Source organism: Temnothorax americanus, unplaced genomic scaffold, assembly GCF_048541705.1.
Source record: "Temnothorax americanus isolate GAGA-0224 unplaced genomic scaffold, ASM4854170v1 Scaffold71, whole genome shotgun sequence".
Taxonomy (NCBI): Eukaryota; Metazoa; Arthropoda; class Insecta; order Hymenoptera; family Formicidae; genus Temnothorax; species Temnothorax americanus.
Window position 1 is genome coordinate 273,767 of NW_027509794.1, and position 12,604 is coordinate 286,370.

The following is a 12,604-nucleotide window of genomic DNA, read 5'->3' on the forward strand; positions in this document are numbered from 1 at the left end:
AATGTATGATCTTAATCATTGTACTAATTTGTCGAATTAACGTAAAATAGCAACACGAGACGAGACGACACTAGATGAAGTACGAAATACATCTCAAATACTGACAATAATATGGATGGAAATTAACGGGGAATACTGACTTGCTGTAACACACTGAAGATGATCCAATGTTAGGATCGAAACATTTGGAATGTAATATAAGACAATTATGAAATAGATATAAGAGCTCTTTATTTGTTATTAGAAAAATATCAGTTTTATAAGTACGATGTTTAATACAGCAGTAATAGAAAATGGAAGGTGTAAAAAGATATAGAAAAATCGACTTTGCAATAAATGTCTGGCAAATTATAGTAATGTTACTTTTTTCATAGATTAAAGGCGTAGCTTGAAAGTAAAGAATCAATCACTCACACACATGCTATGGATAATATAGGTACTAATAATTACAAGAGGATTCGTAACAACATTTTCAGAGATGAGAAGTTCGCAATTTTTCAACGGATTAAATAATTGGTTAATCAGAAGAAGAATGTGCGTAGATAATAATTGAATACCTATCAAGAGACACGGTAGTGTCTCGCGCCAAGTACACGCGGAGCGAGACCGACCGTGACTCTTTTACGCGACGCGACGGGTTGCGAGTACCCGAGATGTTGAGATCTCGATAACGAGTGAACGGATCAAGTTCTAAGTAGGCTTGATCGATAGCTTGGGGTCCAATTAGGGGGGGGGGGTTTCTCTCATAATATTCCGCTACGTGCCCTACGAGCGGAGATATTGCGACGCAAAGTCCAAATGTGAAAATTTTTTATTAAGATACTTCTACTTCTAACGCCGACGTCTGATATGATGACGTCATAATCAGAAACGTCACTTTCACTTTTTCGACGCTGGCGGCGCAGGTATCGCCAGTTTCGATATCGCGCGCGTATTTCGAAATTAGGTCGATAGACTTATCGGTCAGAAGGAAGATTTCTATTTAGGTAAATTAGGTATATATATAAATAATATATATTGAGTTAACGGAAAAAAAGATTCTCTACGCTTGGCAGAAAATGCCGCTAGGGAATTTTTAAGTCGATTCTTATGAATTAAGCTTGAATTCGATGTCTAGGTATCCCTGGTTGCCGATGACGAGGTCCAGATAGTGCGCTTCATAGTTTTCGGTGTCCAGGTGTAACAATACGTTGAATTCAATGTCTACGTGTCTCAGGTTGCCGATGACGAAGTCCACATAGTGCGCTTTGTAGTTTTCGGTGTCCAGGTGTAGTAATACGTTGAATGCGATGTCTAAGTGTTCCAGGTTGCCGATGACGATGTCTAGATAGTGAGCTCCGTAGTTTTCGGTGTCTACGTGTATTAATACCTTGAATTCGATGTTTAGGTGTCCCAGGTTGCTGATGACGAGGTCCAGATAGCGCGCTCAGTAGTTTTTGGTGTCTAGGTGTAATAATACCTCAAATTCGATGTCTACGTGTTCCAGGTTGCCGATGACGAAGTCCACATAATGCGCTTCATAGTTTTTGGTGTCTAGGTGTATTAATAACTTTAAATCTGAATGGGTGCGTTCAGCCGATACTCCGCTAGCCTAGCAATTGTGAGCAGTCGCTCGTTTTCGCTCGTTTCCTCTCCTTTTAATCCATTAGGTCAAAAGAGAGGAAACGAGCGAAAACGAGCGTCTGCTCACGATTGCTAGGCTAGAGGAGTATCGGCTGAACGCACCCAATGTAGGACACGTAGATATCGAATTCGAGGTATTAATACATGTAGACACTGAAAACTACGAAGCGCACTATGTGGACCTCGTCATCGGCAACTTGGAACACGTGGCCATCGAATTCAAGGTATTAATACACCTGTACACCGAAAACTATAGAGCGCACTATGTGGACCTCGTCATTAGCAACCTGGGACACCTAGACATTGAATTCAAGCTTGATTCATAAGAATCGACTTAAAATTTCCCTAGCGGCAGAATTAGAATTGTCATGACATAATAAAAATTGCTAAATTAAAATTATGTCTAGACATAATAAAAATTGGACAAAAATTATGTCTAGACATAATAAAAATTGGATGAATTAAAATTATGTCTGACGTAAAAATAATTATCAAAAATATCGATACCTGAAGATATCGGTACATACATATACAGTTGCGAACAACATTCAGTAAGACACGCAAATAAAAATAAATAAAGAATTTTACAGTTAACGACTTATTAACATTAATCATGCTTTATTGCGATTATGTTTTATGTTGAAATTGAAAAATATATACAAGGTGTACAACTAAAAGGGTTACAGATTATTATTTAAAAAAAACTAAGCAAAATATTAAATTGTTGTTTTCTTTAGAAATAATAGTCCGTAACAATTTTAGCTTCATACCTTGTATTATATACTGTTTATAAGATTATAAGATATATTGTTTATAAGATTAAGATGCGTAACACTACAAAATGGCGTGATATCCGTACAAAATTACCTTTTAAAAAAAAAGGTAAAAAAGAGCGCCAAGTACACGCATAGTAGTGTATATGTATTATGTTGTTACCCTATTATGTTGTTACCTCGAAAAAAACAAAGTGGTAGTATTATACCTCCAAATAGCTTTATCCTGTACATACTGTTTATAAAATGCGTAATATACTACAAAAAGGCGTGATATCCGCACAAAATTACCTTTTTTAAAAAAGGTAAAAAAAGGCGCCAAGTACACGTATAGTAGTGTATATGTTGTTACCTAAAAAAAAATGAAAGTGGTAGTATTATATCTCGAAAAAACTTAAGTAACAAGTGGTAGACTTTTATATCTCGAAAAATCTCGAAAAAATCTAAGCAGTAGTATCTTTATTTCCGAAAAATTATAACTCAAGTGATACACGTCACAAAATTATGTTTCCTTATCAAAAAGAAAAGTCGCGCTTCAAGTGATCTATTACAATTACAAAAAAGAAATGATATCTTTTTAAATTAGAGCGCCAATTACAGAGAGAACATGTATATTGCCTCAAAAAATAATTGTTGCACTACTTTGAAAAATCTTTACATTGTGTCAATTAGAAAAGAATGTATGATAACAATTTTATAAGATTAAAAAATTTTATTTAAATTTAACAAGGGAATACAAGATATTTAAATACAAAGTTTACATGTGTATTTTTTAATGGTCACAAAGAATTACAGAGGTAACAGTACAAAATACAAATATTTTATTAAAATATTTAATCCAACGAGGGAATACAATTTGTATTTAAATATAAATTTTTTATATGTATTTTTTAATAGAATAAAATATTTAATCACAAAGAATTACAAAGGTAACAGTACAAAATAAAAATTTTTTATTAAAATACATAAATTTTTCTTGTAAAAAAACTTGGCGCTGTTAGACCTCGAAATTTTAAATAAATAAATAAATTTATTCTATACTTAATTATAAGCCGCATTATCCGCCGTCCGCGTCGTCACGCACACCCATATCATTCACTCCCACATCCACGCTGATAATCATTTAATATTACTCCCATCGCATTTTTCTCTGAATTATTTTTATTTACTGTTGTCCTTATTTATTTAAAATTTCGAGGTCTAACAGCGCCAAGTTTTTTTACAAGAAAAATTTATGTATTTTATTAAAATATTTTTATTTTGTACTGTTACCTTTGTAATTCTTTGTGATTAAATATTTTATTCTATTGAAAAATACATATATAAAATTTATATTTAAATACAAATTGTATTCCCTCGTTGGATTAAATATTTTAATAAAATATTTGTATTTTGTACTGTTACCTCTGTAATTCTTTGTGACCATTAAAAAATACACATGTAAACTTTGTATTTAAATATCTTGTATTCCCTTGTTAAATTTAAATAAAATTTTTTAATCTTATAAAATTGTTATTATACATTCTTTTCTAATTGACACAATGTAAAGATTTTTCAATGCAGTGCAACAATTATTTTTTGAGGCAACATGTTCTCTCTGTAATTGGCGCTCTAACTTAAAGAGATATCATTTCTTTTTTGTAATTGTAATAGATCACTTGAAGCGCGACTCTTCTTTTTGATAAGGAAACATAATTTTGTGACGTGTATCACTTGAGTTATAATTTTTCGGAAATAAAGATACTACTGCTTAGATTTTTTCGAGATTTTTCAAGATATAAAAGTCTACCACTTGTTACTTAGGTTTTTTCGAGGTATAATACTACCACTTTTTTTTTTTTTAGGTAACAACATATACACTACTATACGTGTACTTGGCGCCTTTTTTTACCTTTTTTAAAAAAGGTAATTTTGTGCGGATATCACGCTTTTTTGTAGTATATTACGCATTTTATAAACAGTATGTACAGGATAAAGCTATTTGGAGGTATAATACTACCACTTTGTTTTTTTCGAGGTAACAACATAATAGGGTAACAACATAATACATATACACTACTATGCGTGTACTTGGCGCTCTTTTTTACCTTTTTTTTTAAAAGGTAATTTTGTACGGATATCACGCCATTTTGTAGTGTTACGCATCTTAATCTTATAAACAATATATCTTATAATCTTATAAACAGTATATAATACAAGGTATGAAGCTAAAATTGTTACGGACTATTATTTCTAAAGAAAACAACAATTTAATATTTTGCTTAGTTTTTTTAAAATAATAATCTGTAACCCTTTTAGTTGTACAATTTGTATATATTTTTCAATTTCAACATAAAACATAATCGCAATAAAGCATGATTAATGTTAATAAGTCGTTAACTGTAAAATTCTTTATTTATTTTTATTTGCGTGTCTTACTGAATGTTGTTCGCAACTGTATATGTATGTACCGATATCTTCAGGTATCGATATTTTTGATAATTATTTTTACGTCAGACATAATTTTAATTCATCCAATTTTTATTATGTCTAGACATAATTTTTGTCCAATTTTTATTATGTCTAGACATAATTTTAATTTAGCAATTTTTATTATGTCATGACAATTCTAATTCTGCCGCTAGGGAAATTTTAAGTCGATTCTTATGAATCAAGCTTGAATTCAATGTCTAGGTGTCCCAGGTTGCTAATGACGAGGTCCACATAGTGCGCTCTATAGTTTTCGGTGTACAGGTGTATTAATACCTTGAATTCGATGGCCACGTGTTCCAAGTTGCCGATGACGAGGTCCACATAGTGCGCTTCGTAGTTTTTAGTGTCTACATGTATTAATACCTCGAATTCGATATCTACGTGTCCTACATTGGGTGCGTTCAGCCGATACTCCTCTAGCCTAGCAATCGTGAGCAGACGCTCGTTTTCGCTCGTTTCCTCTCTTTTGACCTAATAGATTAAAAGGAGAGGAAACGAGCGAAAACGAGCGACTGCTCACAATTGCTAGGCTAGCGGAGTATCGGCTGAACGCACCCATTCAGATTTAAAGTTATTAATACACCTAGACACCAAAAACTATGAAGCGCATTATGTGGACTTCGTCATCGGCAACCTGGAACACGTAGACATCGAATTTGAGGTATTATTACACCTAGACACCAAAAACTACCGAGCGCGCTATCTGGACCTCGTCATCAGCAACCTGGAACACCTAAACATCGAATTCAAGGTATTAATACACGTAGACACCGAAAACTACGGAGCTCACTATCTAGACATCGTCATCGGCAACCTGGAACACTTAGACATCGCATTCAACGTATTATTACACCTGGACACCGAAAACTACGAAGCGCACTATGTGGACTTCGTCATCGGCAACCTGAGACACGTAGACATTGAATTCAACGTATTCTTACACCTGGACACCGAAAACTATGAAGCGCATTATGTGGACTTCGTCATCGGCAACCTGAGACACGTAGACATCGCATTCAACGTACGATTACACCTGGACACCGAAAACTACCGAGCGCGCTATCTGGACCTCGTCATCAGCAACTTGGGACACCTAAACATCGAATTCAAGGTATTAATACGCGTAGACACCGAAAACTACGGAGCTCACTATCTAGACATCGTCATCGGCAACCTGGAACACTTAGACATCGCATTCAACGTATTATTACACCTGGACACCGAAAACTACGAAGCGCACTATGTGGACCTCGTCATCGGCAACCTGAGACACGTAGACATTGAATTCAACGTATTCTTACACCTGGACACCGAAAACTATGAAGCGCACTATGTGGACTTTGTCATCGGCAACCTGGAACACTTAGACATCGCATTCAACGTATTATTACACCTGGACACCGAAAACTACGAAGCGCACTATGTGGACCTCGTCATCGGCAACCTGGGACACCTAGACATCGAATTCAACGTACGATTATACCTGGACACCGAAAACTATGAAGCGCACTATCTGGGTCCCGTCATCGGCAACCTGGGACACGTGGACATCGAATTCAAGGTATTAATACACGTAGACACCGAAAACTACGGAGCGCACTATGAGGACCTCGTCATCGGCAACCTGGGACACGTAGACATCGAATTCAACGTGTTATTACACCTGGACACCGAAAACTATGAAGCGCACTATCTGGACCTCGTCTTCGGCAACCAGGGATACCTAGACATCGAATTCAAGCTTAATTCATAAGAATCGACTTAAAAATTCCCTAGCGGCATTTTCTGCCAAGCGTAGAGAATCTTCTTTTCCGTTAACTCAATATATATTATTTATATATATACCTAATTTACCTAAATAGAAATCTTCCTTCTGACCGATAAGTCTATCGACCTAATTTCGAAATACGCGCGCGATATCGAAACTGGCGATACCTGCGCCGCCAGCGTCGAAAAAGTGAAAGTGACGTTTCTGATTATGACGTCATCATATCAGACGTCGGCGTTAGAAGTAGAAGTATCTTAATAAAAAATTTTCACATTTGGACTTTGCGTCGCAATATCTCCGCTCGTAGGGCACGTAGCGGAATATTATGAGAGAAACCCCCCCCCTAATTGGACCCCAAGCTATCGATCAAGCCTACTTAGAACTTGATCCGTTCACTCGTTATCGAGATCTCAACATCTCGGGTACTCGCAACCCGTCGCGTCGCGTAAAAGAGTCACGGTCGGTCTCGCTCCGCGTGTACTTGGCGCGAGACACTACCGTGTCTCTTGATAGTTTTTTTACATTAATATTTCATTTGCAATAATGATTTAAAAAAACATTTATTTAACATTTATTCGACATTTTTTTTTCTCTCATTTAATATTTATTTTACATTAATTATTTATATTTGCAATAATAATATAAAAAAAATATTTATTTAACATTTATTTAATATTTTTTTTAAATTAATATATTTATTAATTTAATTGTAAAAGATGTTTCAATCGAATTTTTCTATTGTTTTGCTTTATAAATTATGTGCAGTTTTGTAAAAAATTTCCGCGTCATAGGACCCATAAGATTTTTTAACACTTGCTGGAGCCGTCTGTATAACCGACAAAATTACCATTTTCTATATTATCGACCTATATCTGTCCTTGTATAGACAAAGATATAGACAAGGATAGCGCCTAACATTGCACGCATACATACGTACGATACAGATCGACATGCATACTTTTTATATTACGTTCCCAAATTTTGATATTTGAAGGGTTTATCGATGTTTTTATTGTTGTGCAATTCAGGGGAACTTGTTTTCGCGTTCGTACCAATGGTATATCCTCGGGTATATTCCTTATATGAAATACATCTTGTGACGAGCTGACAGGCTCGCCGCAACTCGAGACGCCATATTGGGATAAACGTAGATAAGAAAATCTGTACTTTCGTAATTTTTTCTCATTTTCTATATAAAATTGGATTTCCCCTGAATCATTAACGTATATGTACACTTTTAAGCATGTACCGCGTAGTACCTCCAAATTCGAGGTACAAATTTCTAAATAAAAATTACATTTCGAGTTACATGCTACTAGGAGATACTTTTCCCGGTACAGTAGCACGAGGTACGGAATACACGAGGTACTGATAAGGAGGGAGGTACCGATTGGAGGTACCGCACTTATAAATTCAAGGTACAATTTTTTAGGAGGTACAGTTTTAGGAGGTACAGTTTTTTAGAGGGCTTCCCGTATGTACTCCGTACATACGTACCTCGACCTCGTACGTACATATATATGTACCTTGTACAAATGTACCTCATACATATTGTACCTCGTACATACGTACCTCGTACAAATGTATACCTCCTACATACGTACCTCGTATACGTAGCCAACCATGGCATGATTGCGACATTTGTTGAACGAAAGACATTCGCGAATAGCAGCGGGAAATATTATATCATATATCCAATTCGAAATTTTATTACTCTTTTTAAACTGAATTTGTTTCTTAAGATGATTTTTGAAAAACTATATATTTGCGCTGGTTATGACTATGTGTGGACTATATATAACACTTAACACTTACATTAAATTAAGAAGTAGTCTACCACGTAAGGCAGTTAGCTCACGATCCAGAGGTCCCGAGTTCGAATCCCACCAAGGTAAGTGATTTTTCAAATACGAGAAAATATTTATAATCATACACTGCATTTTAAGAAACAAATTTAGTTAAAAAATAATAATAAAATTTCGAAATAAATAATTTTTTTGTCGGGTGAATATTCGTTGCGCATAACGTATTTCCTAACTTCGAGGTACCATCTTCCCTTCTATTTTTGAGGGTACTTATGTCCCTCGTAATTACGTAGGGACTTTATTTTAACATGTACCTCCAATTTTTGGCGACACATGCTTAAGAATGACTTATGTCCCTCGTAATTACGTAGGGACAAAATTTCAACATGTACCTCCAATTTTTGGCGACACATGTTTAAGAGTGTACTGCAATTCTGGAAAAGAATTTTTCTGTCAAATTAATACGACGCCGACGCTACGTGACGACAAACAAATGCCGTAATAATCGGTAAAACAGACGGCTCCAGCATCATCTTGGGGATCCTGCAGCCGTATGATTTACCGACATTATTATTTTTAGATGAATCTTTTAATTGGCTTTATAGAATTGCAAAAATCTTTTACAGAATTAAAAATCCACACAAAAATCTAAGGTAACAAACGCGATTTTATATAAAAAATACGGATGCAGGATGACAAGAAGAGCAGCAACAGCAGTTGCCGGATCTTGCGAAAGATATGGCAAGCAATCGAACAAGGACATATGTCATTTCGTTAGACAAAGACAGATATAGGGAAAACAAAATTAGAAAGGTTGACATTATCGACATCGAGGAAGATCGCCTGTCACTGCAGGATCCCCTTACAGGTAAGAAGGAAGCGTCAGAGGATCGTCACTTGTCCATTTGATCATTAAAGTCAAGCAACGTGGGCACGGTACTATACTCGGATAAGTAACCGGCTTGAGAGAGCAGTTTTTTCAGATGGACGCGCGGTTGTACGCGCACACCCAATATACAAAAGAAACAGTTAGGAAAGCGGTTTTTATCTTTTCCTAGATAAAGAAAAAGAACGTTCTTTAAACGTTTCTTTGTCAAAAAAGTTGTTAAAATAAACATTAAAAAATGTTTAATGTTAATAAAACATTTATTTAAGGAGGTTCGATCATTACTTGTGAGTCAAAAATGCGACTGAAATAAATGTCATTACAGCGATCCCGAATTATATGCAATATTAGTATAATGAATTGTGGATGCTACTTACGTGCTATATTTTTCGTCAATTATTATAGTGTATAGAATATTAACTATCATATAAGAGGGTCAAACGACTTCTCGGGAATACACTTGGCAACGTTGCGTTACGCTTCAGTGACCGGCTCAGACCGGCTATGGCGAGTGACAACCAGTGACAACGGAACGGTTTCGTGAGCGGATCAGGCGGAGCGGACGCGCGAAAAGCGAAGAACGCGACGTTGGGCAGTAATATCGTCGAGAAGCCGCGGTCGTTCATTATATCCGGCGATAACTGCAGGATACTCGCCCGGCGAGAGAGCATACGTGCGACTCTCGCGCGTCTTCGCGTCGTTATATAGGTTATATTCAGCGCGCACACGGAGATCGGGGTAACAACCGACCTGAGTCAGGAGTTGATCTCTCGTTACCTCGACGCGGAAGTGTGCAGGCGCGAAGGATAGGAGCGACCGAGGAGGAACGGCGAGGAAGACGAGAAAAAGTAAGAGATAATCGCCGTCGCGCAACCGCCGTTTAATTATGACGACCGTAGACCCGGACGACGATATCAAGAAGCTGCCGCATATACAGTGGGACAGTACGGTGGCGACGGTGAGCGGTTCCCGGGCCATCCGGCTGCATGTTCCCCGGCGAGATGACACCGTTGAAATGCCAAATAGCCGGTCATCCCTTCAATGGCGAGAAACAAACTATCGGTATGTTGGTATGCAGACGGACTGAAGAGGCTCGGAGCCGATATAAAGGCCGATTTTGTACAAAAAGAAGAATCAAGTCGATAGAGAATGTTCTTGTTGCTAACAAACGAAGACACACGGCATATAAAAAACCAGGTAGATATATAAAACATGTAATATGCGATACCTGTCAATATAACCTCTTTAATTTCTTGAACTGTGCTTAGAACGGCGATATTATTAATTATATTTATTCTTTTTATATAGCTGAGAATAATACTGGACGTCGACTGATAGATTTGCACTTGCTCGCCGATGAGTTGTGGTGCAAGTCATGTAACGTTCCAACATCGCTGCGGCATGTAACGAAAGAGGATCGTATTGGACTTGCCAGCATCTTTTACATCACTTGCCAGCTATGTCAGAGGGTATATCAAGTCAACACGTCAAAAATAGAAGAATCGTCAAGATTTTCGAAACCAACATACACAGTTGATACTACATAATTGATACATGTAGTTGATACTACATAATTGTATTTTGGGGGATATTACAGGATATGTTATCTGCTAAATAAAAAATAATATAATTTCCCTGAATATAATATAATGTAATTTCCCTGAATTACTGTCCCATTGCATTTTCCAAAATAAAATGTACTAAAAAATCTACAAAAATTCACGCATAATTGTTTTGTGGGATATCTGCTAAATAAAAATAATAATAGTTATAAAAATGTAATTTCTCTAAATTACTGTCTTATTGCAATTTTCCGGAATTCGATGCACTAAAAACTCTACAAGAATTCACGTAGAAATAGATGTCAGGCAAAATAAAATTAGATTCGCATCAGCTGTTGCGCTGCGGCGTTGCCAAGTCTGTCTGTCGCGAGGTAAAAGTACTTTGTAACAATAAAGCCTTTTATTACTCAAAAGCCACAGTAAAGCCTTAATTTTTTTATATTATTTACATAAACACTTTACACAAATAATCGCAAAACTTGAGCAATATTGACTATATAGTTTTTTTGTAATATTATTCAGCAGAAGTTGACCACTTTTAGCCTATACTCTCATGGAGAAAGTCTCTCCGAGGTAGATTATCACTGGTTTAGTACACACTTATCCACGTTAAGACTTTGAAAAACTAACATTTGATAGATGAAACATCAAGGATTGTGTAAAGACTTTAAAAATCGGACTTTACCATGTGGATTAAAGGCTTTATCGTCACAAAGTTCCAGGTTCCGGCGTAGAATAAGCGATTCCCGGTCGTTGACGCTCTCATACCCCGACATATATTTACTAAAGTTTTATACATTAATAAATTGACGATGAATATAGCACGTAAGTAGCATCCACAATTTATTATATTAATATTGCATATAATTCGGGATCGCTGTAATGACATTTATTTCAGTCGTATTTTTGACTCACAAGTAATGATCGAACCTCCTTAATGTTAAAAAAACATTTTTTAATGTTAACAAACGTTAATTTAATATTAAAAACACATTTTTTAAATGTTAAAAAAACATTTTTTACAATATTAAAATAAATATTTTTTTAATAAGAAAAAAAGGATCTATCCCCCCTTATATTAATTTAAACGTTTTTTAAATATTTTTTTTATTACTAAAAATGTTTTTAAAAACGTCTAAAAATATTTGTTTGTTACTTGAGATACTGTAATTCCGTACCCCTCGTTAGATGCTGTACGTGGAAAGATTATAGTGATAGAGCCAATTTTTCTAGCGACCGAAGATTTTACGTGTCAACATATCGCGACAACGGATATTTTTAAACAATCACCAGCTCTAAAGTCAATCCAGACAAACTTGCATAGGTGCATAAGCATATTCATAAAGAAATATGGATTGGTCTATTTCCTTATGCACATATATATATATATATATATGAACCAATCTCAATTTTCTTATACTTATGTTTATGCGCTATGCAAGTTTGTCTGGATAGACCTTAAGTGATTCGAGCACGTACATGCGGCGCATTCTCGATTTCATGATGTCAATGCTCTTGCAATCATGATTGTCTTTGCCTCGAATAACGCGGTGATTGTTATTCGAGCGTGTCCACTAGGAAGTATAACGGCAATCGTACTCGTTTTGCGGCCTTAATTGGACAGTGAGTTAATAAGAGCACCGAACTGTCGAGACATTGCGCCATGCGTGCCTGCGTAAAAGAACGAAACGAGAATAAAAGAACGTTTCGAATGG

The 12,604-nt window shown here is 35.9% G+C and overlaps 2 protein-coding genes across 2 annotated transcripts in view; one reads left to right on the forward strand and one right to left on the reverse strand.

Moving 5' to 3' along the window:
* Nucleotides 1–12,604, reverse strand: part of Pnut (septin 7-like protein pnut) — a 118,681-nt gene that overhangs the window by 87,307 nt on the left and 18,770 nt on the right. The window lies entirely within an intron of this gene.
* LOC143906480 (uncharacterized) lies at nt 9,814–11,074 on the forward strand. Its single transcript, XM_077422623.1, has 2 exons — nt 9,814–10,524; nt 10,636–11,074. Exons 1-2 carry the CDS (start codon nt 10,314–10,316, stop codon nt 10,872–10,874), a joined length of 450 nt encoding a protein of 149 aa, XP_077278749.1. The 5' UTR covers nt 9,814–10,313; the 3' UTR covers nt 10,875–11,074.

What these genes read in the sequence shown, in the direction of transcription:
- LOC143906480 (XM_077422623.1), top strand. Translation starts at nt 10,314, where the DNA reads ATGTTCCCCGGCGAGATGACACCGTTGAAATGCCAAATAGCCGGTCAT. An exon ending in CACGGCATATAAAAAACCAG is followed by an intron (nt 10,525 to 10,635) that starts GTAGATATATAA and finishes CTTTTTATATAG; the next exon opens with CTGAGAATAATACTGGACGT.